This window comes from Bos javanicus, chromosome 17, assembly GCF_032452875.1.
Source record: "Bos javanicus breed banteng chromosome 17, ARS-OSU_banteng_1.0, whole genome shotgun sequence".
Classification (NCBI taxonomy): domain Eukaryota; kingdom Metazoa; phylum Chordata; class Mammalia; order Artiodactyla; family Bovidae; genus Bos; species Bos javanicus.
The window spans coordinates 45,420,783-45,446,107 of NC_083884.1; the positions used below are offsets into that span (position 1 = coordinate 45,420,783).

Genomic DNA, 25,325 nt, shown 5'->3' on the forward strand with positions numbered 1-25,325 from the left:
CTCAAAAATGACAGAATGACCTCTGTTCATTTCCAAGGCAAACCATTCAATATCACAGTAATCCAAGTCTATGCCCCAACCAGTAATGCTGAAGAAGCTGAAGTTGAATGGCTCTATGAAGACCTACAGGACCTTCTAGAACTAACATCCAAAAAAGATGTCCTTTTCATTATAGGGGGCAGGAATGCAAAAGTAGGAAGTCAAGAGACATCTGGAGTAACAGGCAAATTTGACCTTGGAGTACAAAATGAAGTAGGGCAAAGGCTAATAGAGTTTTGTCAAGAGAACGCACTGGTCATAAAAAACACCCTCTTCCAGCAACATAAGAGACGACCCTACACATGGACATCACCAGAGGGTCAATACTGAAATCAGATTGATTATATTCTTTGCAGCCAAAGATGGAGAAGCTCTATACAGTCAGCAAAAAACAAGACCGGGAGCTGACTGTGGCTTAGATCATGAACTCCTTATTGACAAATTCAGACTTACATTGAAGAAAGTAGGGATAACCACTAGACTATTCAGGTATAACCTAAATCAAATCCCTTATGATTATACAGTGGAAGTGACAAATAGATTCAACGGATTAGATCTGATAGATAGAGTGCCTGAAGAACTATGGTCAAAGGTTCATGTCATTGTACAGGAGGCAGTGATCAAGACCATCCCCAAGAAAAAGAAATGCAAAAAGGCAAAATGGCTGTCTGATGAGGCCTTACAAATAGCTTAGAAAAGAAGGGAAGCAAAAGGCAAAGGAGAAAAGGAAAGATATAGGCATCTGAATGCAGAGTTCCAAAGAATAGCAAGGAGAGATAAGAAAGCCTTCCTCAGTGATCAGTGCAAAGAATTAGAGGAAAACAATAGAATGGGAAAGACTAGAGATCTCTTCAAGAAGATTAGAGGTACCAAGGGAACATTTCATGCAAAGATTGGCCCAATAAAGGACAGAAATGGTATGGACCTAACAGAAGCAGAATATGTTAAGAAGAGGTGGCAAGAATACACAGAAGAACTGTACAAAAAAAGATCTTCATGACCCAGATAACCACAATGGTGTGATCACTCAACTAGAGCCAGACATCCTGGAATGTGAAGTCAAGTGGGCCTTAGAAAGCATCACTATGAACAAAGCTAGTGGAGGTGATGGAATTCCAGTTGAGCTATTCCAAATCCTGAAAGATGATGCTGTGAAAGTGCTGCACTCAATATGCCAGCAAATTTGGAAAACTCAGCAGTGGCCACAGGACTGGAAAAAGTCAGTTTTCATTCCAATCCCAAAGAAAGGCAATGCCAAAGAATGTTCAAACTACCACACAATTGCACTCATCTCACACGCTAGCAAAGTAATGCTCAAAATTCTCCAAGCCAGGCTTCAACAGTACATGAATTATGAACTTCCAGATGTTCCAGCTGAATTTAGAAAGGGCAGAGGAACCAGAGATCAAATTGCCAACATCCACTGGATCATCGAGAAAGCAAGAGAATTCCAGAAAAACTACTTCTGCTTTATTGCCTAGGCCAAACCCTTTGTGTGGATCACAACAAACTGTGGAAAATTCTTCAAGAGATGTGAATACCAGACCACCTGACCTGCCTCCTGAGAAATCTGTATGCAGGTCAAGAAGCAACAGTTAGAACTGGACACGGAACAACAGAACTGGTTCAAAATTGGGAAAGGAGTACATCAAGGCTGTATATTGTCACCCTACTTATTTCATTTATATGCAGAGTAAATCATGCAAAATTCTGGGTTGAAATCAAGATGAAATCAAGACTGCCAGGAGAAATATCAATAACCTCAGATATGAAGATGACACTACCCTTATGGCAGAAAGTGAAGAAGAACTAAAGAGCCTCTTGATGGAAGTGAAAGAAGAGAGTTAAAAAGTTGGCTTAAAGCTCAACGTTCAGAAAACTAAGATTATGGCATTTGGTCCCATCACTTCATGGCAAATAGATGGGGAAACAATGGAAACAGTGAGAGACTTTATTTTGGGGGGCTCCAAAATCACTACAGATGGTGACTGCAACCATGAAATTAAAACATGCTTTCTCCTTGGAAGAAAAGCCATGACAAACCTAGACAGCATGTTGAATAGCAGAGACATTACTTTGCCAGCAAAGGTCCATCTAGTCAAAGCTATGGTTTTTCCAGTAGTTATGTGTGAATGTGAGAGTTGGACTATAAAGAAAGCTGAGTGCAGAAGAATTGATGCTTTTGAACTGTGGTGTTGGAGAAGACTCTTGAGAGTTCCTTGGATTGCAAGGAGATCAAACCAGTCAATCCTAAAGGAAATCAGTTCTGAATATTCATTGGAAGGACTGATGCTGAAGCTGAAGCTCCAATACTTTGGTCACCTGATGCAAAGAACTGACTCATTGGAAAAGACCCTGATGGTGGGAAAGACTGAAGGCAGGAGGAGAAGCGGGTGACAGGATGAGATGGTTGGATGGCATCACTGACTTGATGGACACGAGTTTGAGTAAGCTCCAAGAGTTAGTAATGGACAGGGAAGTCTGGTGTGCTACAGTCCATGGAGTCACAAAGAGTCAGACATGACTGAGCGACTGAACTGACTGATAACCAGGTCAGGTGGAGGAGAGAGAAGGAGGGAGAAGGAGGGAGATAGACAGATAGAGTGAAGAGAAAGAGAAAGAGCCAGTAAAAGAGACAGAGAAAAAGAACACAGACTTGGAGACAGCAGAAAAAGGGAGACACCAAGGAAAGAGAGAGGGGAACGAGACAGATGAATCTCAGGGAAGCAGCAGAGAGCAGTGGTGTGAAGCAAGATCTTCATTCCCTGCCCAGGAATTGAACCTGAGAAGCCTGGATGAGAACCAAGAATTCTAGCCACCAGACCAGCAAGGGCTAGAGGCTAGAAGCTATTTTTCTCTGGATCTTTGCACCCAGTGAAAAGTGCATTTATCACAGAGGCAGAAACTGTAAATGCAGGTACAAAGTTTATTATTACAGACATAGCACGACAAGTGGGAGAGCACATAGAGAAAATGTTTGCTTAGTTAAGACAGAAGCAAGGCAGAGACAAACACCCGGAGAAAAAGGGTGGGCCCCTCCTAGTGGTGAGCGGCACGGTAAAGAGGTGGTGAAGTCATTTATATAGGTCAGTTCTTCTGGGTCTTTGTCTTCCTTCAGGCTAATTATCTGGTTCCTTTTTCTACACCTGACCTACCCTGGGACCCTCCCCTGGGTGCACACGCACCTCTCAGCCAAGATGGATCTCAAAGTAAAGGCTTCTGGGAAAAGCAAGACTCATTATGGCCTGATGTTATCCCTTGACTTTCACTCCCGTAAAGGAGCCTTTTGGGGGCATAGGTAGTGTCTTCTTTGTCCCGAAAAGGGGGAAGCAGAGATCCCTTAATCCTTTACTCAAACAAGGTTTGCCCCTCTTTGTCCGTGCCATGACTATTACTTTAGGTGTTTACAAGAGACATGCAATGGCTATTTACCCTGCTTCTGCTGTTACTTCCATCTCAGAGGGCAAACAGGAGGCTGATTGTAAATGCCTGATCTGGAGCCCACCTATCTCTTGGTCTCAGGAATCCAGCCTGAAGCCCCTGTTCTTCCTGCTCCCTGAAGTGCAAATAGGAAACCCATTGTAAATGTCTAACCTGGGGCCCATTTGTTGCCTACTTCAGGATGAGCAGAGGAAGACAGAGATTCGGGGGAGGGTGCACACTAAGAAACAAAACGAGGAAGGTGCCAGGGAGCAGAAAGGAATAGGGGTGCAGAGAGGGAGTGAGAAGGAGACAGAGACCCAGGCAGAACGAGGGAGAGACAGACAGACAGAGGCAACACCACGAGAGTCATAAAGCAGCAGAGGACAAAGAAACCGGCAGACCCAGGATGGTGGGTGTGCTATAGAGAACGTCCTCCAAAGCACTTATTTTATTTTGAATTGGTTCCCATACCTGAAAACGTAGAGTTTTTCCCATGTTAAAAATGCATCTTTATTAAGATGAGAAGGTGCACGTTCTCACAGGGCAGCCAGTCACTGGAGCTGAGAAGTGACCCCCTGTCTAAACAGGGCTGAGGTCTCCAATTTGCTGCAGTCCCCACCACTCCCTAATGTCTCTGTGTTGCTCTGCCTTCAGATTTGCACAGTCACTCTTCTTGCACCTGGCTTGCTTCGTTCATTTCCATCACTCACTGACCTTCTGCAGTTTTCAGCCCCTCCCTTCTTTTCCCTGGTCTGTTGAACCCCTGGGAAATCTATGCTTCAAAATCAACTGGGGCTGCCACTTTATCCCGGGGGCCCAACAGGCTGGAGGTATTTTTCTTGGAGTGAATGTTCATCTCCAGGGTCTGTTGATCCCCTGGAGCCTTGGCCAGTTCTCCCCACAGAGGTTTGGGATTTCAAGGCCTCAGGCAGGGACCTCTCCTGCCTCATCTCTCCAATCTGGTGTGTCCCTGCTGAAACAGGCCATTCTGCCCATGAGTGACCAGAACTGTCCATCATGGCACATTTACAAGTTGTTTCTTCCCCTAGGAGGGTCTTAGAGGGGCTTTGGGCACCTACCCTCCATTAGCAAAGAGCTGTCCAGCAAGAAATTAAGTCTCAGAGCAGCCTGGATGCTCAAGCTGAAGAAAGAATGCTCTGGCCAGACTGCAAGTTGTCTTAAACTTTGCTCCTTATTAATACCACCTGGAAAGAATTAGAAAGCCCTAATCCCAAAACCCGAAATAAAAAAACGGGCAAAGACCTTGAACAAATGCTATACGCAAGGAGGCAGACAAAACACTAACACATGCATGGGAAGCCGCCCACTGCAGTCACAAGGGAAATAAGACACAGTGTCGGTCAGATAAACCAATGGCAACACGGACCAGTCACAACTCTCAGCGTGGCCGGTGGGAGCAGACATTAGCAAGACCGCTTTGGAAACCTGGCAGTTTCTCCTAGAGGTAAAAACACTTCCTACATGACCAGCCGTTCCACCCCAGGTATTTGCCCAAAAGAAATGAAAACATATGTCTACACAAAGATGCGAATGTTCATAGCAGCAGCTTTTTTCACAACAGTCCTGAATTGAACCCAAATGTCTATCAACATGTGAACAGGTAAACGAAGTGTGATGCTTCTCAGAACTACAAAGGGTTGTATGGTGATGCCCATGACAATGAGGACGAAACTCAAAGTGTGGCAAAAACGTCAGACACAGAATAGCACACACTGTCAGCCCCCAGGACAGTCTCCAGAGTCACAAACCCCTGCCCCTATCTTTCCTGGAAGTGGATGGGAGAAGGGCCCTCCAAGGACCCGTTGACCTTCACTGAAGGGAAGTTCTGGAGACTCGCCATCCCACAGGGAGTACATTCAAGGAGAGAGATGGTCTCCCGAGAAGATACTACAGGGTTTATAAGAAGGCCGAGATGGAAGGCTGGGCACAGCAGACAGCCATGTCTATGTCCTGACCACCTAGAACCCATGAATTCAACCTCACTGGGAAAAGGGTCTTTGCAGATGTAATTAGAATGTTGTGACGGGGAGATTACTGTGGATGACCCAGCTGGGTCCTGAATGCTGCTGAAAGTGTCCTTGTAAGAAACACACAGAAGAGGAAAGACCATGCCACTCCGGAGTCAGAGATGGGAGGGATGCAGCCACAAGCCAAGGACACCTGGGGCCACCAGGAGTTGGAAGAGGCAGGGAGGGTCCTCCTCAGGAGCTTCAGAGGGAGTATGGCCCTGCCCACATCTTGACTTTAGACTTCTGGCCTTCAGAGCTAGCAGAGGACAAATATCTCTTGTCTGAAGCCCCAGTTCATGTGGTATTTGTTTCACAGCTGCAAGAAATGAACATGCCGGTGTCCAGAAGAGGGCCCTCTGCAGAGCCCTGCTCCAAGGTTGGGAGATCCCAAGCCTCACTGGGCATCTCCCAGCAGGGTGACCCCACGGGGACAGAGCCGACACATAGCCATGTTGAGATGAGACCCTGAGGGCCGTTCACATCCAATAATGCGTGTGACAATCACAAACATTCCTCAGGTCCACATGGTGCCATTGTCACAGCTAGTCCCCAAGTTGTATTCTCCATGTGCACGAGTGCAGCCCACTGGGGAAGCAGAGCCCTGACAGGGGCCTCTCAAGGCCACCTTCAGGGCTGGTGGCCAGCTGGCCCATGCAGTCGCTTTAACCACACCCAGCCAAGGCTTCCTGAAAATTGGAGAGGAAGCCAACCAGCCTCTCCCCAGACCCTGCTGGCCCTCAGCAGGCTCCATGCTGGGACTCACTGCCCTCCTAGTGATGCTGCAGACAGCTCCCAGACGCCCAGCCATTCTTCTTAGGGGGAGAACAAGGCGTTCTGAATCTCCCACTCTTAGTATGCACAGTGCCCAGGGAGCCTAGAGTGGTGTGACCTTGTCCTTCAAGTTCTAGGGAAGCCACTTGAATCTCAGTATGTCACCTGATTTGTCATATATGTCTCAAACTTGGAACCAATGTTTATACTTAAGAGATTTCACACGAAATTGGTATCTACTCTTTGAAAAGTAGAAGATTCTAGAAAAACCCAGGTCCCCATTCCTAGCTGGTGATGATCCACTGGAGCTGAGTTGTTACTGAGCTCTCGGGGTGGGGGAGGGGGACAGTGCCACAGTCCCCACTGCTCCCAACAGCCTGCTTCACACGCCCTTTGGGCTGGAGAGTCTGGAGTGACAAGACTCCAAGGGCAGCCTTGAGGTCTTTGCTTCCAAGGTCATTATCCAGAGGATGGCCCTCCTCTCCAGCTTCTCAGGGAAGGGGTCTTCCCACAACCTCCCCTCAGCGGCAGACCCATGAGAAGAAGCCCTGGTACCCTAACTCCTGCAGCAAAGGCTCCTGGCAAACCTTGTGATGTTGCCCCTTACTGCGTCATGAAACCTGACCCCAGGCTGGGAACCTGCATCCCTGGGGCCAGTCTGTGGGCCTGAAAGGGTCTTTCCTGAGAACTGCTCTGGGGTTTCTGGTCTCCCTCGGACCTGGGGCGGGGAACCGATGCCCTTCTCCTGAAGGACACAGCTCCCACACCTGCTCTGAGGAAGTTGGCCTGGGAGAGGCTGGTGTGTGAAAATTTACCTAAGGAAATTTCTCTGCCAGTCATTATCCTGGAAGCTCAAGGAAGAAAGGGGTCAAAAGAAGGCTTAGATTTCTGCAGAGAAGTATCTCAGCCTTGACAGATGGAGAAAGAGAGGGCAGTGAGGGGCTGGGAGGCCCTCGTGGCCCCAGGGGTCCTGTGTGCTGGAGGTGGCTGCCCGCATGAACTGTATCATTGAAATGGAGCTATTTCCTGAATTCTGAATGAGGTCAAAACGGGACCCATGACCAGTGGCGTGTTTGTCTCCGTGTGGCTCTGAGCTGCTAGCAGAGCACAGATGTGGGGCATTGGCTGCGTTGTGTGGGCCCCTCCCCGCCCGCCTCCAGGAGGGCAGCTGCAGCCTGTAGGCTCATCTGGCTTGCATCTTCCTGGGGCCACAGAGCCCACATATGGGTTTGCACCCCTGTCCCTGGGGCAGTCCAGATTCGTGCCAGTGTGTCTTGTGGATGCAGAGAGACCATGGGTGTAAGCCGGCTTTCAGTGGGGCCAGATGAACCCAGAGGAAAAGAGGGGATGTTGTGGGGTCGGCAGAGGGGCCCACACCCAGCACCTGCTCCCCTCCACAAGCAGGGGAACATGGAATGAGGGTCCAAGTCACACCTGTACTCACACACAGATGCACACTCATGCATAGAGATGCACGAAGACACAAATGCAAGCACACAGACACGTGTACATGCTCACACACAAAAAACCACACATAGATTCGCACACACAGACACACACACACACAAGACCACACATAGATTCGCACACACAGACACACACCCACACAAGACCACACATAGATCCACACACACAGACACACCCACACAAGACCACATATAGATCTGTGCATGCGTTATAGACGTGCATGCATGCATGCTCAGTTGCTTCAGGCATGTCTGACTCTTTGTGACCCCACGGACTGTAGCCCACCAGGCTCCTCTGTCCATGGGAGTCTCCAGGCAAGAATACTGGAGTGGGTTGCCATTTCCTCCTCCAGGGGATCACCCCAACCCAGGGATCGAAACTTCATCTCCTGTGTCTCCTTCATGGCAGACGGATTCTTTACCACTGAGCCACAGGGGAAGCCTGTGCATACAGGCACACTCACACATAATTGCTTCTCTGGTCACAGTGGTAGGTTGGTGACATTTTCCTTGCTGACTTGTCGCTTACCTTCTCCCAAGCATCACTTCTTATGGCACTGGGTGGTCTTGATAAGCACCTCGCCTGCTGGGTAGGTAACAATCCGTCAAAAGAACGGCTCGAAACTCATTCGACCATCTACACTGATGAACTCTAAGTTGATTTCCCTTTTGCCACTATAACTCACGCTGCAGTGCACAGCTTTGTGCAAATAGCTTTCGGATCAGTCTCCTAGGATAAATGCCAGCCACGGAATTAGGGGGTAAAATAGTAACAGTAAATGGTTCCCAGGCTCCAGACCCTCCTCCATATAGTTTTCATCTGCACAGCTGCCTTTGGAGGAGGCACCATTCTGCCTCTCGTGTTACTGGCAGGTAAGCTGAGCACAGAGAAGCTGACCAGCTTGCCCAAGGGCACACAGCTGGTGTGCAAGGAGCTGGGTCAGCACTGCATCACTGCACAAGCACTGCTGGCTCTCTGTTCATAGCTTCAGACTTTTCCAGGAGGGTTGAGCCAATGCACACCAGTTTCTCCACCACCTTGTCACCAGCGCATGTGGCCCCTACACCCGGTCGGCTGTCCTCCCCTGTGTTATGCTGATCACCTGGCAGTGCCCTGCCTGTGAGCCGGTGTTCTTCTTCAAGACATCGAGAGCAGGTGCCTCTCTTGTCCCTTGTCACTCTCCCAAAAGCTGAAGAGCCCATTTGTGATCTTCATTTTATCAGCTCCTATTCATATAGAACTCCAAGGCTTCATGGACCTGGGGATGTGTGCCTGTGTGTGATGCCTAGATGTGTGTCTGTGTGTATCTCTGTGTATGCATGTGCTGCATGTATCTCTGTGTGTTTGCTGCAGGTGTGTTTATGTGTGTGTACACGTGTGTTTCTCTGTGTATTGTCTGTGTGCATGTTATGTGTGTCTATATGTATCTGTGTGCATTTGGGTGTGTATGTTTGTGAGTACATTCGTGGGACTATGTGTGTGTATTGTGTGTGTCTGTATATCTGTACATCTGTTTATTGTGTGTGTCTGTCCTTATGGGGTATGTGTGTTGCGTGTGTGTCTCCATGTGTCCATGTATCCGTGTGTCTGTTGCATGTGTATGCTTGTCCATGCATGTGTGTGGCATGTGTGTCTGTGCACCTGTGTGTGTCTGCATGTCTGTGGCCTCTGCGAGGCAGGAGCCCAGGAGAGCATCCTCATGGAGAGGCTGTATCCAGGCGGGCAGCACATCAGCCCAGATGTAAGGATGCTCCCCAGGGTGACCAAGTTCCTCCTCCACCGAACCCGAGAACCCTCGGCCTTCACCGTTTTCTGTAATCACAGCAAGAATTTCTCATGTAAATAAATTCAGAGCCAGCTGACTCTGCTACCGTCGCCTTGTGAGGTGAAGTTTATTTTGGAACTCGGAGCAATAATAAAAAAATCATTACAGCTGTAATAGACTTGGCAGGGACTTGGCAGTTCAATTCATGAGAGATCACCCTGAGATTTTTGTGTTGTCGTTAAGAAAATGAAAGAAATAGCTGTCGTCGTCGGTGAACTATAACTTAACTAGTTAAACGCTTGCTACGCGTCACAGATGACATTAAAATTTTGTTACTATTAGATTTGTGGCCCAAATGTCATGACAAAACAAATTGGATCTTTACACAAATAAAAGGATAATTGCCTTTTAATGCCTCTGTTATTCTTGGACAACTCATGGGCACTTGCTTCTGGTGTCCCAGTCACTGGGACCAGAAATGCTTCTTTTAAACTGTGATTAAGAACAACTTTTTATGTTGTTTTCAGTGAAGAGAGATTTCATAGCTGTGAGAGCAGTGGGTGGGCACAAGTGGAAGCAGAGGAGAGGGCAGCCACAACCCTGTCTTTCGGGGGTCTTGGGGGGCCTTCGGGGACAACGGGGGAGCCTTTGCCAGTCCTCTAAGAGCTTGGAAGAAACTGAGCCCTTAGGCTACAAGGTGGTTGTCTTTGTTTTGAAGCAAATTCTTCCATCCAAAGCTTGGAAGGGGACTTCCCTGGTGACTCGGTGGTAACTAATCTGCCTGCAAATGCAGGAGACATGGGTTCAATCCCTGATTCCGGAAGATCCCACATTCCTCGGAGCAACTAAGCCTGCACAGCTACTGAGCCTGGGCCGGGAGCCACAACCACTGAAGTGTGCACACCCTACTGCCTGTGCTCTGCAACAAGAGAAGCCATCCCAGTGAGAAGCCCACGCACCGCAACTAGAGAGTGGCCCCTGCTCTCTGCCACTAGAGAAAAAGCCTGTGCAGCAACGAAGACCCAGTACAGGCATTAATAAAAGTAAATAAATTTTTTAAAAAAGCTTGGAAGGTCCTGCTTTCTCACAAAACAGAGATTGTGCCTATTGCTAGAAAGATATTTTTCCTTTATTTTTTTTTTCTCCTCCAACTAATAGGTTCTCAGTATACACTGAGTTTATGATGTGAGTGTATCAGAAATGAATGAATGAGTCAGCGAGTGTGCAGGTCCATTCACAGTGATACCGCCCACTTTTCTCTGCCACTCCGTCCGTTCATGACCTGCTTTGATCACCACTGCTCCATGAGTCCAGTGGAGGTCTCAACACTGATAAATTGCTAATACATCTTAGAAGAAAATATAACTAGCACATTGACACGTGATTTTACAGATACAATTGCTTGGGGCAAGGCAAGATTTACTCACATTTTAAAAATGTGTAGATGTAAATAGAATTATTACAGGAATATAGTACAGCTGGTCGGAGAAGGCAATGGCACCCCCACTCCAGTACTCTTGCCTGGAAAATCCCATGGACAGAGGAGCCTGGTAGGCTGCAGTCCGTGGGGTCGCTAAGAGTCGGACATGACTGAGCGACTTCACTTTCACTTTTCACTTTCATTCATTGGAGAAGGAAATGGCAACCCACTCCAGTGTTCTTGCCTGGAGAATCCCAGGGACGGGGGAGCCTGGTGGGCTGCCATCTATGGGACTGCACAGAGTTGGACACGACTGAAGCGACTTAGCAGCAGCAGCAGCATCGAGTTGAGCAGTGCACAAGCTGTGTGACTGGCCCTGATTCCTGATACACAGATAAAATAATGAAGGAGGTAGGTAAGTGACTGAAGCTTGGGAGATTATGATCAGGGCAACTAAATAACTCACTGGGTACTCAGATTTTTAAATTTTTAAAATCTACACTAAGTTGTCTGAATGGAATGTTGGTTTTTTGGTCATCTCTGATGGGTGCAAAGACAAGCCTGAGGCAAGCCCTGGGCACAGTGACCAGGTGAAGACAAGGAACTCAGGGATGACGTGTGAGGACTTGGAAAGAGGGTGGCGGCCCCCCCCAGGCTGCTGGGGTCTGCGCCGCACACTGATGGCCTGCTCGGTCCCTGTCTGCTTCTCCCCAGGACCCCGGCCATGATCGGCTGCTCCTTCGTTGTGGACCGGGAGTACTTCGGGGACATTGGTCTGCTGGACCCAGGCATGGAGGTGTACGGTGGGGAGAACATAGAGCTGGGCATGAGGGTAAGTGTCACTCAGCCGCTGGGGCCACTCACGGGGATGGTGTGCCCAGCAGACCTGTCAAAAGTTGTGCCTGGCTGGTCTGTGAGCTGCTTGTTACAGGTCAGGAGGAGGTAAAAGCCCCCAAACTTAGGTCAATGTAAGAAACCTCTGTGGCAAAGGGACTGGGAAGCGTTATGAATGTGGTAATGAGAGACTGTATTTCAGATCTTACTTTATTTCTCAAGCCACTCATTCTGTTGCTTTGCACTGAAGTCAGGGCTGGTGGGGAGCTTGGAAACTAAGAGCTGGTCCTGTGCACTGGGAGTTTGTCCATCAGTGGTGAAGAGACAAGGTCGTGGGCTTGTCTTGGTGGAGGTGAAAGGCAGAGTGCGCATGGGCACTGTGGGCATTGGAAGCCCCCATGGCTTCTGCAGGGGGCCAGTGTGTAGAGAAGACTCCAGGCAGGATGTTTTCTTCTAGTTATTTTCTTTCCGAGTTCACTTTATTTTTGTTTATTAATTGGAGGATAATTGCTTTAGAATGTTGTGTTGGTTTCTGCCATACAACAGTGCGAATCAGCCATATATCTCCACCCTCTTGGACCTCCCTCCCTGCCAATTCACCCCCAAGGTCGTCACAGAGCACTGAGCTGAACTCCCTGTACTACACAGTAACTTCTCACTGGCTCTCTATTTCACACACGGTAGTATGCATTGGAGAAGGAAATGGCAACCCACTCCAGTGTTCTTGCCTGGAGAATCCCAGGGATGGGGGAGCCTGGTGGGCTGCCGTCTCTGGGATCGCACAGAGTCGGACACGACTGAAGCAACTTAGCAGCAGCAGCAGTATGCATCAAGGCTACTCTCTCCATTCGTCCCACCCCCTCATTCCCCTGCTGTGTCCACAAGACGGGCCTCTACATCTGTGTCTTCTAGGAATGTTATGGTTCCAGGTCTTATGCTCAAATCTTTAGTTCATTTTGAGTTAACTTTTGTGCATGATAGTGTAAGATAGTGGTTCAGCTTACTGTTTTGTGTATAGCTGTTCAGTTTTCCCTGGACTGTCCAGCACAATTTATTGAGAAGACTATCTTTTCCCTGTTGTATATTCTTGGCTCCTTGGTCATAAATTCACTGGCAATGTGTGCCTGGGTTTATTTCTGGGCTCTCTATTCTGTCCCATTGATCCCTGCATGTGCCTGTTTTTATGCCAATGCCATATGTTTTGATTATCGTAGCTTTGTAATATAGTTTGAAATCAAGGCATGTGATGCCTCCGGCTTTGTTCTTCTTTCTCAAGATTGCTTTGGAGTCTTTTGTGATTCCACAGAAATTAGAGGAATTATTTGTTCTATTTCTAAGGGAAAATATCATTGGCATTTTGATAGGGATGCACAGAATCTATGGATAGCCGCGGGTAGTATGGTCATTTTAGCAACATTTTTCCAATCCATGAGCAAGGATACTTTTCCATTTATTAGTGTCTTCTTCAGTTTCTTTCATTGCTGTTTTGTAGTTTTCAGTGTGTTGGTCTTTCACCTCCTTGGTTCAGTGTACTCCTAGGTAAAATGGGATTGGGTTCTAAGCCAGTGCCCTGTTGAAGGCTGGTGCTCTGGGCTTCATTCTCAGCTCAGTGGGATGGTCACAGCATGATTGACATGATGTGACACAGCCCATCCAGAGAGGGATGGGCAGAGCTTTCAAGGTCTGTGGACCTGGGGTGCCACAGGACCCTGCTTCCAGGAGAGTGTGGGTTTGAACCCTCAGCCCCTGATCATGGGCCACCAAGTCCTTGCCTCACTCCTGCATTAGCAGGATACTAATACTCCTTCCTTTCCTGTTGCAACTGCAGTCCAGTGACCCTGCTCTACCAGGGTGCACAGAGGCCCAGGATGGGGAAGCAGCTTAGCCAGGTGTACCCAGGGCTGGAAAGCAGACTCACACTAGCTCAAGGCTAACTAACCAGTGGTTAGCTGTCTCTACCCAGTGGCAACACTGGAGCTCCCTAATCAAAACATTTTTGACACAGGATCTGTTAGCCTTGACAGAGCACCATCACTGGGAGACTTAAACCCACAGACCAGTCCGAAGACCCAGCATGGCTGGGGTTTGCTGGGGAGGATCCCTCCTGCCTCTCCCAGCTTCTGGTATCTGTTGTCAACCCTAATCTGATGCAGTGACTGGTCAACGTGGACAGAACAGCAGGCAAGATGCCAACAACTTCTTTTTAAATGTATTTTCGGCTGTGCTGGGTCTTTGTTGCTGTGAGCGGGCTATCTCTAGCTGCAGTGAGTGGGGCCACTCTCTAGTTGCTGTACTCAGGCTTCTCATTGTAGTGGCTTCTCTTGGTGCGGAGCACTGGCTCTAGGGCTCATGGGTTTCAGTAGATGTAGCACGTGGGCTCAGTCGTTGGAGGCATATGGGCTCTCTAGTTATGGTACACAGGCTTAGGTGCTCCAAGGTATGTGGGATCTTAGTTCCCTGATCAGGGATCAAACCCATGCCCCTTCAGTGGAAGCATGGAGTCTTAACCACTGGACCACCAGGGAAGTCCCCTCTGGTCACATTTGCCCAAGAATCCTCCAACTAGTCTTAATTATCAGGGTTGCCCCATCCAAGGGCAGAGTAACTTGGAGAGCTACAGATGACCCCGGTTGGTGATGCCCCCTCTTAGGGGAAGCTGAATGAGCTTGGTCATGGATCCAAACTGTGAAGCAGGGCAGCTCCCATGGTCTGTAAGTGACAGTCGGCCCACGGGCTCTGGCTGTGTGGGAGCAAGGCTGCCAGGGCCAGGATAGCCAGAGCCTGACAGGCATGTGAACCCACACTGCCACCTCTGACCTCACTCCCGTGCCCTCCTGCCCCTCTTCAAAGAGGCCAAGACTCAGGATTTGGGGACAGCCAGTGGACTGACCAAGTCCTGCAGCAGTGGGTAGGCCAGCCATGAGTCGCTCACCCACCAGCAACCAAGCCTGAGGTTCAGAGCTGTTTCTGATTTAAATAAGAGGAAGCCAGCATGGGCACTGAGTTCCAATTTTTAGGACATTATTTGTGATAAGATTCATCATTAGCTGTGATGCTGCGTCCTGATGATCCGACCAGGGTTCTCTGCCTCCCTAATCAATAAAAATTAATCAGAGGCCAAACAAAAAATTTAGGCAAAACTTTATTGGGGCTTCAGTGGCTACAGAAGGCAGTGAAAACAAGCAACAGTTTCCCTAGCCTGCTCCCCGAGGTGGGGGCGAGCTGAGCTGGTTCCCTATATGCGGTGAGGGTAGGGGTGTGTCCAAGGGTTCAGGCTGGAGGAGTGGCTTAGGTGGTCTGTCCACCCCATAGATGGTGCTGTTTGCAGGGGTGCATGCATAGTACCCTGCTTTTGCTCCTGGCTCTTCAGAAGTGGCCGTTGGGTTTTAGTCTTTTTGTATCTTTTGTCCAGAATTTGCCCCAACTGCACATGCTCACAGTTATTTTTAGTCCCTTAGAGTTTCTTTGTGTTTTGTTGCCCAAGGAGACCTTTGTCCAGGTACAAGCACTGCAGCAAAGGGTCCCAGGTTCCAGCTGGTCTCACCGAGGCCCCAGGATGCTGTGACAGCCGCTCCACTACTCAGAGTGCAGAGCAGAGCAGGTTCGCAGGCAGACTGGGAGGGACTGGGAGACCCATTACGAGGAAGCGGCAGGTCCCTCAGCCTGGATCTCAGACTCCAGCAGCATCAGAATCACCTAGAGGCGCCATACAAATAGATCACTGCACTCCATCCCAGAGATGTGGATTCAGTATGGCAGGGTGGAGCCCAGGAATCTCCATTTCCAACAAATTCCCAGGGTCCACTCACTCCACTGGAACCCACTTTGAGAACCAGCTGCCCACTCCGCACCCCCGGCTGCCACTCTGGGGGCCGTGAGCCAGCCAGGCTCGCATGCTGCTTGCTCTGAGCCCACTCCATAAACACGGACAGAGGGGAAGGGGCCAGGGGCCAGGCCTCGGGGTCTCCTGCGGCCAGGCTGTGCTGAGGTGGGGATGAGCTTTGATTGATTTGGGGTCCTTGGGTTTTTATGTTTTGTTTCTGGGGTTTCACTTGGGTTTTTATTTGTCTGCGGAGACTTTATTCACAGGAAAGATTACATAAGATTTATTTTTAAAATTTTATATACAGTTTATTGAAGTTACACTTTTCCAAACTTGTTTTAAGGTTTTAAAGTGAAACCTAGAGATCATATTTTTATGGTTATAAATATAATAAAAGAACACTCAACTTCCCCTTTTCTTTGATTAATGCTTGACTAACTCAGATTGAATATATTAAACACTATTAAACAATAATCAGTTCCATTTCTGCCTAGTTAAATTCCCTTGAACCTTTTAAAATGACACTTATAAATGTGGCATATTTTCTTTTCTCTTTAAGAACTTCGAAGACCTGATATCCCTGCAGAAGCTCCCCTAAGTGCTTACAAAATTCTCCTGTGTCTAGTATATCAAACTTATACCACATCTCAAATTCTCTGAAGCATTTCAGGATTGTGTGCAAATGTTTTAAATTCTCTGACAAGGTCCAATTTTAAACCACGAATTTAGAATCAACCCTCAATTATACATGTTAAAATGGAATCAGAGGATTAATCTGGTAGTCTTCAATATGCTGACTTTTCCCAACTGGTTTCATCATTAAAGACCAAACCTTTGCAAATGATTCTTGAACCTGGCAGGAAGTGCCAGTTCTCCGTATTTGGTCTATTCCTCCTTCTCTGCATTGGATTCCAATCCTTCCGGAGTTAGATGATGTCAGCTCAGGGAGCAGAGTCAGAGTCCCGAGGAAGCTGCAGTGGTCCTGCAGGATGGGGGAGCCCAGCCGCTGCCCCCTGACACTCGAACTGGGTGGGGGGAACACGATGCTCAGTGGACAGGCACCTGGGCAGAGGGACCCCACCCTGGGAAGGATGAGCCACCATTGGAGACGAAAGGCATGCATGCAGGGCTGGGCAGAGGAGAAGCACCCCCACGACCTTTCACTTCCTGTCTCCTTCCAAACCAAACTCAGCTGGCAGCTAAGGGCAGCCGGGGTCAACTTGCCAAGCAAGTCAGGTGGGCCCAACCAGGGGTTGTGGGCCATGAGAGGCAGGAGGAGGAATACGAGGGCAGGGACCCCAGGGGCGCTTTGCAGTGTCTCAAGTCAGGGGCAGTGCAGGGTCAGGCAGAAGCCAGCCTGGGGGAGCTGACAAGGGAGGGAGAAACAGGGGGGAACCTGGTCCAGGCGAGCAGGCACCAGGTGTCTGGGAGCCGGATGAGGGCAACAACTGCATCCTGCAACCCCAGAGGAGAGAGAAGCCAGGCTAGACGCCACCACCTGAATCTAGGAAGCAGGCCATGTAAGGTAGGGTGGGGGTCTATCTGAGGCCCCTGAACTGTCCAAATGAGAACTGGATATGGGGGGTGGGGGAGATACTGCCCTGGGTGTTGCCACGTGGGCACCTGGGAGAGGGCGATGGAGAGATGGGCACGTCTCCATGTCCGGTGGTGCCTGGAGCACCAGGAAGACTGGTGGGAATATCCTCCTAGAGAACAGGAAAGGAGGTGAGCCTCCACAGGGGGGTGGGGGGCATCTCCTGAGGAGAGGCAGGAGCTGGAGGCCAGGGTGCCTAACCATGGACACCAGACACCCTTCTGGGAAGAGAGGGCACCCTGCACAGGGCTGGGGAGACAGAGGGCACAGGCAGGGAATGACCCGTACATAACACGAGCAGTGCCCAGGCACACCACATACAGTGTGCCTCCCACAGTAAGTAAGGGGGCTCCCAGAAGCGGGGTAGCTGCCCGGGACTCCTGGGGGACAGCTGAGCCTGTATGGGGGACCCGGGGTGCTGACAGGCTCAGGGGGAGGGCAGAGCTGGGGAGTCCCCTGGTCCTGGCTGGTGAGACAGGAGGGGGTCCAGATGTGGACCCTCCCCTGCACCCACCATACTTCTTGAACACACAGTGGCCACCACAGGTTTGGCCATTAGACAGCAGGGGGAGGGCCAGGACGATGCTCACATGGGCGGCTTCGAGCAGGTGGTTACAGTGGCAAGGGATGCGGAGGCCAGGGGTTATGTTTGCAGGAAGGTAGGAACCTTCGGAGATATTGAAGGGGCATCCAGCAAAAGGGGACCAGCACCAGGCTCTGTCTGTCCCTGGTGCTTTGACCACAGGTAGGCCCCCAATGCCCCTGACCTGGGTCTCCACTGTGTAAATGGGGCTCTGGGCTCTGCACTGGGCAGGTCCTCCTCGCTGTGGGGGAGGTGCTGGGGTTGGCGCTGCCAGTGGGACACCAGGAGCCAGTTTACTAGCTGAGGTGAGGCAAGTGTAGGTGTAGGCATGGATTCGGTGTGGACGTGAGTGTGGACTCGCATGTAAATAAGGATGTAGCTATAGATATGGGTGTAGGTATTCCATCCCATTCAGATATAGATCTGAATATAGACACAGATAGACCGGCACGCAGATACAATTATAGATGACAGAGCTAGACATACATATACAATATTTATTTTTGTTGTTGTTTAGTTGCTAAGTTGTGACCAACTCTTTTGCGACCGCATGGACTGTAGCCCTCCAGGCTCCTCTGTCCATGGGATTTCCCAGGCAAGAATACTGGAGTGGATTGCCATTTCCTTTTTCAGGGGATCTTCCCCACCCAGGGATCGAACCTGCATCTCCTGCCTCAGCAGGCAGATTCTTTTACCACTGGCAGATGGATTCTTTTACCATTTATGTAAAGTAATATGGTATGCTGTGCTTAATCACTCAGTCATGTCCAACTCTTTGTGATCCCATGGACTGTAGCCCACCAAGCTCCTCTATCCATGGGGATTCTCCAGGCAAGAATACTGTAGTGGGTTGCCAAGCCCTCCTCCAGGGGATTTTCCCAACCCAGGGATCAAACCCAGGTCTCCTGCATTGCAGGCGGATTTCTTTACCATCTGAACCACCAGGAAAGCCCACAAGAAATTTAAGACCCTCTGATTAAAATCTGTCTGTACCCTCCATCAGGGCTTCCTTGGTGACTCGTGAGTGCGTGCTAAGTCACTTCAGTTGTCTGACTCTTCGCAACCCCATGGACTGCCAAGCTCCTGTGTCCATGGGATTCTCCAGGCAAGAATATTGGAGTGGGTTGCCATTCTCTTCTCCAGGGGATCTTCCCTGGGATAGAACCCAGGTCTCCCGCATTGCGGGCAGATTGTTTACCATCTGAGCCACTAGGGAAACCCATGAATACTGGAGTGGGTAGCCTATCCCTTCTTCAGGGGATCTTCCTGACCCAGGAATCAAACCAGGGTCTCCTGCATTGCAGGTGGATTCTTTTCCAGCTGAGCTACCATATAATATTACTTTTATAAATCACACATACTTTTGTATATTGAGTGTCCAGATGTGTGCATGTATGCATATATATATATTTAACATTTTTAGTTACAGATATATATATTCTTTTTTATATTTTTTCTATTATGCTTTATCCCAGGACGTTGAATATAGTTCTTTGTGCTCTACAGTAGGTCATTGTTATTTATCCAGTCTTTAGTTAATAGTTTGCCTCTGCTAATCCCAAACTCCCAACCCATCCTTCTCCCCTCCCCGCCTCTTGGCAACCCTAAGTCTTTTCTCTATGTCTATGAGTGTTTCTGTTTTGTCGATATGTTTATTTGTATTGTATTTTAGATTCCACATATGTGTGTTTGTGCTCAGTCCTGTCTGACTCTTGCCACCCCATGGACTGTAGCCCACCATGCTTCTCTGTACACGGGATTCTCCAGGCAAGAATACAGGAGTGGGTTGCCATTTCCTTCTCCAGGGGATCTTCCCGACCCAGGGATCGAACCAGAGTCTCTTGACTCTCCTGCCTCGGCAGGCAAATTCTTTACCACTGAGCCACCTGGGAAGCCAGATTCCACATATAAGTGATATTATATGGTATTCATCTTTTTCTGATTTACTTCACTTAGTATAATAATCTCCAGTTCCATCCATGTTGTTGCAAATGGCATTACTTCATTCTTTTTATGAATGAGTAATATTCCACTGTATATATATGCAACATCTTCTTTATCCATTCATCTGTCGATGGATATTTAGGTTCTTCCCATGTCTTGGCTATCATGAATAGTGCTGCTATGAACACAGGTGTGAATGTATCTTTTTAATTATAGTTTTGTTCAGATATATGCCCAGGAGTGGGATTGCCGGATCACATGGTAGTTCTATTTTTATAAAATTTTATTATTGACCAGATTTAAGGTAGCTTGCCAGGAAACAGAAAAATCCCAGCAAGATAAAGTAAATTATAAATAGCAAGAAGAAGAAAGAAAAAATCAGGCAGAGACATGAAAGGGAGGCTGGACCTCCAGGAGCGAGCCCGGCGGCCGGGATCAAGGACCCCAGGACAGTGACTCCTCCCGGTCCAGGAGGAGCAGACTGTCCTCACAGCAGACGGGGCCTGGGGGTGGGGAGGGCCAGCAAGCGGCCTGAGGGATGCCCGCCCTGCGGCTTGCAGGCTGCCCTGTGCTGTTAACAGCCAGCGTCGGGATACCCGTGGGCCCGAGGGCAGCAGCTCCACTGTCACCCGCCCTGGGGGCTCCTGCCCAGTCCTGAGTTTTAGGGCAGGGTCTCCCTACAAGCCCAGCAGCCCACGGACCACAGCAGACTGCAGAGGAGCAAAGGGCAAGCCCAGACCTTGGGGGGATCAGAATGAACAGGCGTGCCTCCCTGACCCCCTGTTTAGGGCAGAGATCAGACTCATTTCAAGTGACCTTCCCTAGGTGCCATTCTCAGTGGAGCCACTGTTGAACATTACACAGCAATGTGTCCCCATGGCCATCGCTGACCAGAAGCACTGGAGCAGTTCCACACACTGCCACTAGAGGGCAGGGTGGGCCCCTCGGTCCTCTTAGTCCCCAGTCTGGGGGCGGTGCCCACTGGGTCCCCTGCAGGCTGCTCGCCCAGCTCCTGGAGATGCTCTGGCAGGGCCGGGCTGCGCATGCCTCCCCCTTCCTTGGGGCTCCAGTTCCTGCCCTCACAGACCCTCGGTGCTTCCAGCGGCTTCTGGGGAGAGGCCTGTGCTCTGTGCGCCCCAGCCTCCACACAGCTCGGTTCTTTTACTGGTGGCTGGCTGCCTCCTGAGCATTGTCTTCCTCACAGCCCAGTCCACCGGTGACCCCTCCGGTGTCGCACCCCTGTTTGAAATGACTAGAGCAGTTTCTGTTCTGGTGGGAGCGCCTCACAGCTCTGGGCATCAACCTCCAAGAAAAGCTGTGTCCCTGGAAGACGGGGGCCTGGGTAGAAGACTCCCACCTCACAAGACACAAAGAAGGGCAGGAAGTGAATGGAACACTGCCCAAAGCTCAGGAAGGAGGCTGGACTGATAATCCACCCTGAGGGATGCCAGCATGGGAGTCAGGTCAGGGAAAGCGGCTGATTCCTGTGTTTCAAGTAAGCCCTGGTGCACCCTCTCCCACATCGATACCTAAATTATCTGCCACCCCAAACTGCCCCCTCTCTCTTAACTTGATTATTTCAAGTGGAAAATCTCAGATTGAATTCTAGGCTCCATCTCCCTTTTGAGTAGATCCAGGGCCCCTCCCTGGAGAAGGAAATGGCAACCCACTCCAGTACTCTTGCCTGGAAAATCCCATGGACAGAGGAGCCTGGTAGGCTGCAGTCCATGGGGTCGTGAAGAGTCGGACACGACTGAGTGACTTAGCAGCAGCAGCAGCAGCAGCAGCAGGGCCCCTCCCACTGGACACCAGCTCCTCGCCTCCCCCAGGGCCCACCTTGATGCCTCCACCTTGGTCTTGGCTAATTCATCTGAGATCCCGCTGAGTCAGGAAAGCTGAGGTCAATGCATCAGAGCCCAGTGAGGCTGACCTTGACCTCCAAATGAGGGGACCCAGTTGGCCCTGATATATAATATGCATAGGAAGCCCCATATAATATACATTGAGCCGATATTTAGAGACTGTGGGTCAAAGAGGCATTTGCTTGCAGTCTCCTGGGCTGTGATGTGTCCCATCCAGCACCGTGAGTGCTCAGCTGTGTGGCAAGGCCCTGGGGTGAAGGGTATGGGCAGTGGGATGAGTTAGCAGGGCTCCCCCAGGAGAACACAGAGATGGGCGGGCACATGCTAATAAAGCTCTTTCTATGCCTGTCAACCTGGGGAAATGAACACAGGACACACAGACATGGGTCCCCAGCTACAGCTAGCCTGTGTACCAGTTACTCTTGCCGTGTAACAAATATTCCTCAATTTAGCTGCTTAAAATTACCCTCTTATTTTGCTCACAATTTGGTGGGTCAGGAGTTTGGGAAGGGCTCAGCTTATGGTTTCTCACCTGGGTGCTGTCAGAAGGTGGCTGGGGTGCACTCATCCAAAAGCCCAGCAGGACATGACATCCGAGGTAGACACCGCCTGTCTTGGAGTTCAGCTGGGGCCGTAAGTGACAGTGCCTCCCCGTGGCCTTGCCGTGGCCGGGCCTCCTCACACGTGGTGGCCCCAGGCCCCAGCATCCACGTACCAGCACACAAGGCAGACACTGTGATTCTCTTTCACATCCCAGTCTCGGGAGTGGTGGAAACACACACAAGCCAGACCAGATCCAAGGCTCAGGAGAGGGACTCAGGACAGTGGGAGAGTCCAAGGATTTGCACTCTTCCTTAACTCCCAATGTCATGGTCTCCTATTTGCTTGTTCAACACGGTGTGGCTCTTCACACACCCCACCACCACCACCTCCACTAGCTGTGACCCTGGGCACTTTTCTCCTTCTGCTCCAATTCACTCATCTAAAAGTGTGCTTTTGAGACAGGCTGGGGCCTGGGGCGCTGCACCTGGACAAGAATACAAAGGAACTATAAGGAACTAAAAGTAACTGCACCCATGTTCAGTTGGTCAAATTACGAACAATAAGATACAAAAAGGCCACAGCCCAACTGCCATTTCTGAGGCGGGGGCAGCAAAATCAGGGTCCTGCCCATGATCCCTGCACATAGCATCACCAAGGGGGTGGGCAGACCACCTAAGCCATCCCTCCAGCCCCACCCACCAATCAATCCACCCCCACCGTCACCCTATCTACCGGAACAGCAAGGGCACCTGTCGCTGGTTTTCACTCCCTGGTGCCACAGCGCGAGTCCTAACAAAGCCTTGCCTGAATTTCTCATCTGGCCTCTTACAATGTCTGATGATTTAGAGTCCGAGGACCCATGTCGGTATCAAGCCCACCTGGAGTTGCTCCTCCGCAGTCTGCACCCTTCTTGTTCACGTTACACAGAAGCCAAGAGAGGGGGCTCTTTCATCATCACCCTGAGAATCCCAAACTTCCCCCACGGTGTGTAACGCTCCCCATCCCGCTCCCTGTGTGTCCCAGTGCCCACCCTCTTACCACCCGCACCACCCTCGGGCCTCCACCCTCCCTGGTTCAAGCCCGAGCCTTCTCTTACTCAGCTGAGAGAGCCCCACCCCGCCTTGTTGCCCCGCCCCTCCTCGCCCCTCTTTGCCCCGCCTCGCCCCGCCCGCCTCCCCCCCCAACCCCGCTTCGCCCCGCCCACCAAAGCTAAGCCTCGTCTTCTCACACTCTGGCTCTATGTGGCTCTATCCATCACTCGTCTAGCTTATTAGCTTACGGTTTACTGCGGGTCTCCTCCCGTCCCTCACTGTAAGTCATGTGCTCTGGGCTGGGTCCCATTCACTGCTGCATGCTACCGGTCTTCAGTGTTTGGTTTACTTATAGAATAAAAGATGAATCATGTAAGTGCTGGGTTCCGGGGCATCAAAGGGAAGCGAGGTGTTCATTGGCTGAACAATCGCCTGTTGAGGAATAGAGTATCGACTGCCGTCCTAGGTGCTGGGGATTCAGCAGGGCACACGCGTCCCATCCCTTCATTCCCAGTGTAGTGATCATGGAGGCTGTCATTTTAAATGGGATGATCAGGGAAGGGGGTACTGAGATGGTGACATCTTAGCAGTTGTGAAGGAGGGGAAGAAGTTATGCAACGCTAGGGAAGTGTTCCGGAGGAGGAGAAAACCGCAAGTGCAAAGGCCCTGCGGCAGGAGTGTGGCGCCCCCCCCCCTCGCCCCCCGCCCCGCCACGCGTTGGCTGACACCCTGAGTGGCCCCAGGCCGTGTACTCCTCCGGCCTTCTCAGGACCCCTGCTCCCACTCAGACAGGCCTGGCAGCCACCACACTTTCTGATCCGCCATTAACACAGGTGGCCACACAGCCCTTCTGATCAATTCATTCCAATTAGAGGAGTAATTCTGTGGTCTCGGGGCCAATTTACATTTCTGTGATTGTAAAACTGCCAACTGCTCAGCCCCTAATGAGGAAAGTCCTAGAGCCAATTAGGTGGAAATGAATCCGTTGCGTCCATTAGGTTTAATAAAGGTCAGGACAGAATCAAACGGGGAGTGCCTGCTCTGGAAAGCTCTGCTGTGCAGAAACTGGAAATCGTTTGTTCCGAGTCACTGCCTCCCCCACAGTGTTACAGGCAAGCCTGGAGGCACTGAGGGTAACTGCAGCGCCTTCAGCTCCAACCCTTTGAGGGGCTGCATTAGCGCTACACCATCTGGGCCCGGGGGGTGGTTTACCTGTTCTCCAGGAGTGGACCCAGAGCAGGGAAGTGGCCTGGTTACTGGTGGAGGGAGACACCGAGGCGGGGGAGGTGCAGGGCATGGGCAGCCCTCAGGCTGGTCCCTGATCTTTCTCAGTGAGGGCGGTGCACAGACTGTGAAGGCCCATTGCAGTTCTGCTTCAGGGAGGGCCTGTTCTAGTCATGAGTGGCTCTGTCTGCCTGCTAGGTGAGGATGAATGCAGGCAGGGGAGGGAAAGTCTCCACCCACTGAATGTCCTGGGAGAAAACCCTGGACGACATGGGGTCTTCAAAAGGGCCCTTGAGACTTGCATTTGGAGGCTATCGCTGCCTGTTAGGCACCTGGGCCACCTCTGAACCTCGGTTCCCACTTTCATCCCCCAGGGGCACGCAGGACGTGACTCCTGGGGCCGTCTGGGGATTAAATGAAATGTAACCGGCATGGGATAGTGCTCATTGTTTGCAGAAGGATTTCTGCAATACTATTTTCTCCCCTTTATAAGAGCAACTTTCATTAGAAAAATACAAGGTCAGCTAATGGGAACAAAATTGAGTCACCCAGGATCCTGTCTCTGCCTTTGCTAGAGTGGACATCTTCCCAGAGGTCCCTTGTGTGTATCTAACCGGTCTCCCCATGTGCAGAGTATACATATGCATGATGGGCACTGCATGCTTGCTTAGGTTCTCTATGTGTACATTTCTTGAAAGCCCAAGGCCATGCGTGTCCTTTGTCCACCTGCTGTAGCAGTTACTTGATAGTGGGGCTCTGTGACCGGCAGCCCCTACACCCCACGCAGCCCTGAGATCGTGTTCTCTTGTCTGGATCTTTCTTCAGGTTTCAGTATCTCCTCAGGATAAAATTTCTAGAAGTAGACTTGCTAGGTCACCTGAAACACATGTTTTTATGGGTTTTGATACAATTTGCCAAATCCTCCTCTATATGTGTATACGTGTCTGTGTGTGGTGTGTGTATACATGTCTA

General features: G+C 50.2%; 1 protein-coding gene across 2 annotated transcripts in view; it reads left to right on the top strand.

Annotated features, from left to right (window-relative positions):
* The window catches only part of GALNT9 (polypeptide N-acetylgalactosaminyltransferase 9), a 114,878-nt gene that overhangs the window by 62,100 nt on the left and 27,453 nt on the right, over window positions 1–25,325 (top strand). For both annotated transcript variants that reach the window (XM_061384452.1, XM_061384453.1), the window contains one exon: window positions 11,630–11,747. In XM_061384452.1, coding sequence (XP_061240436.1) covers window positions 11,630–11,747 — 118 coding nt within the window. The remainder of the gene's footprint in view (window positions 1–11,629; window positions 11,748–25,325) is intronic.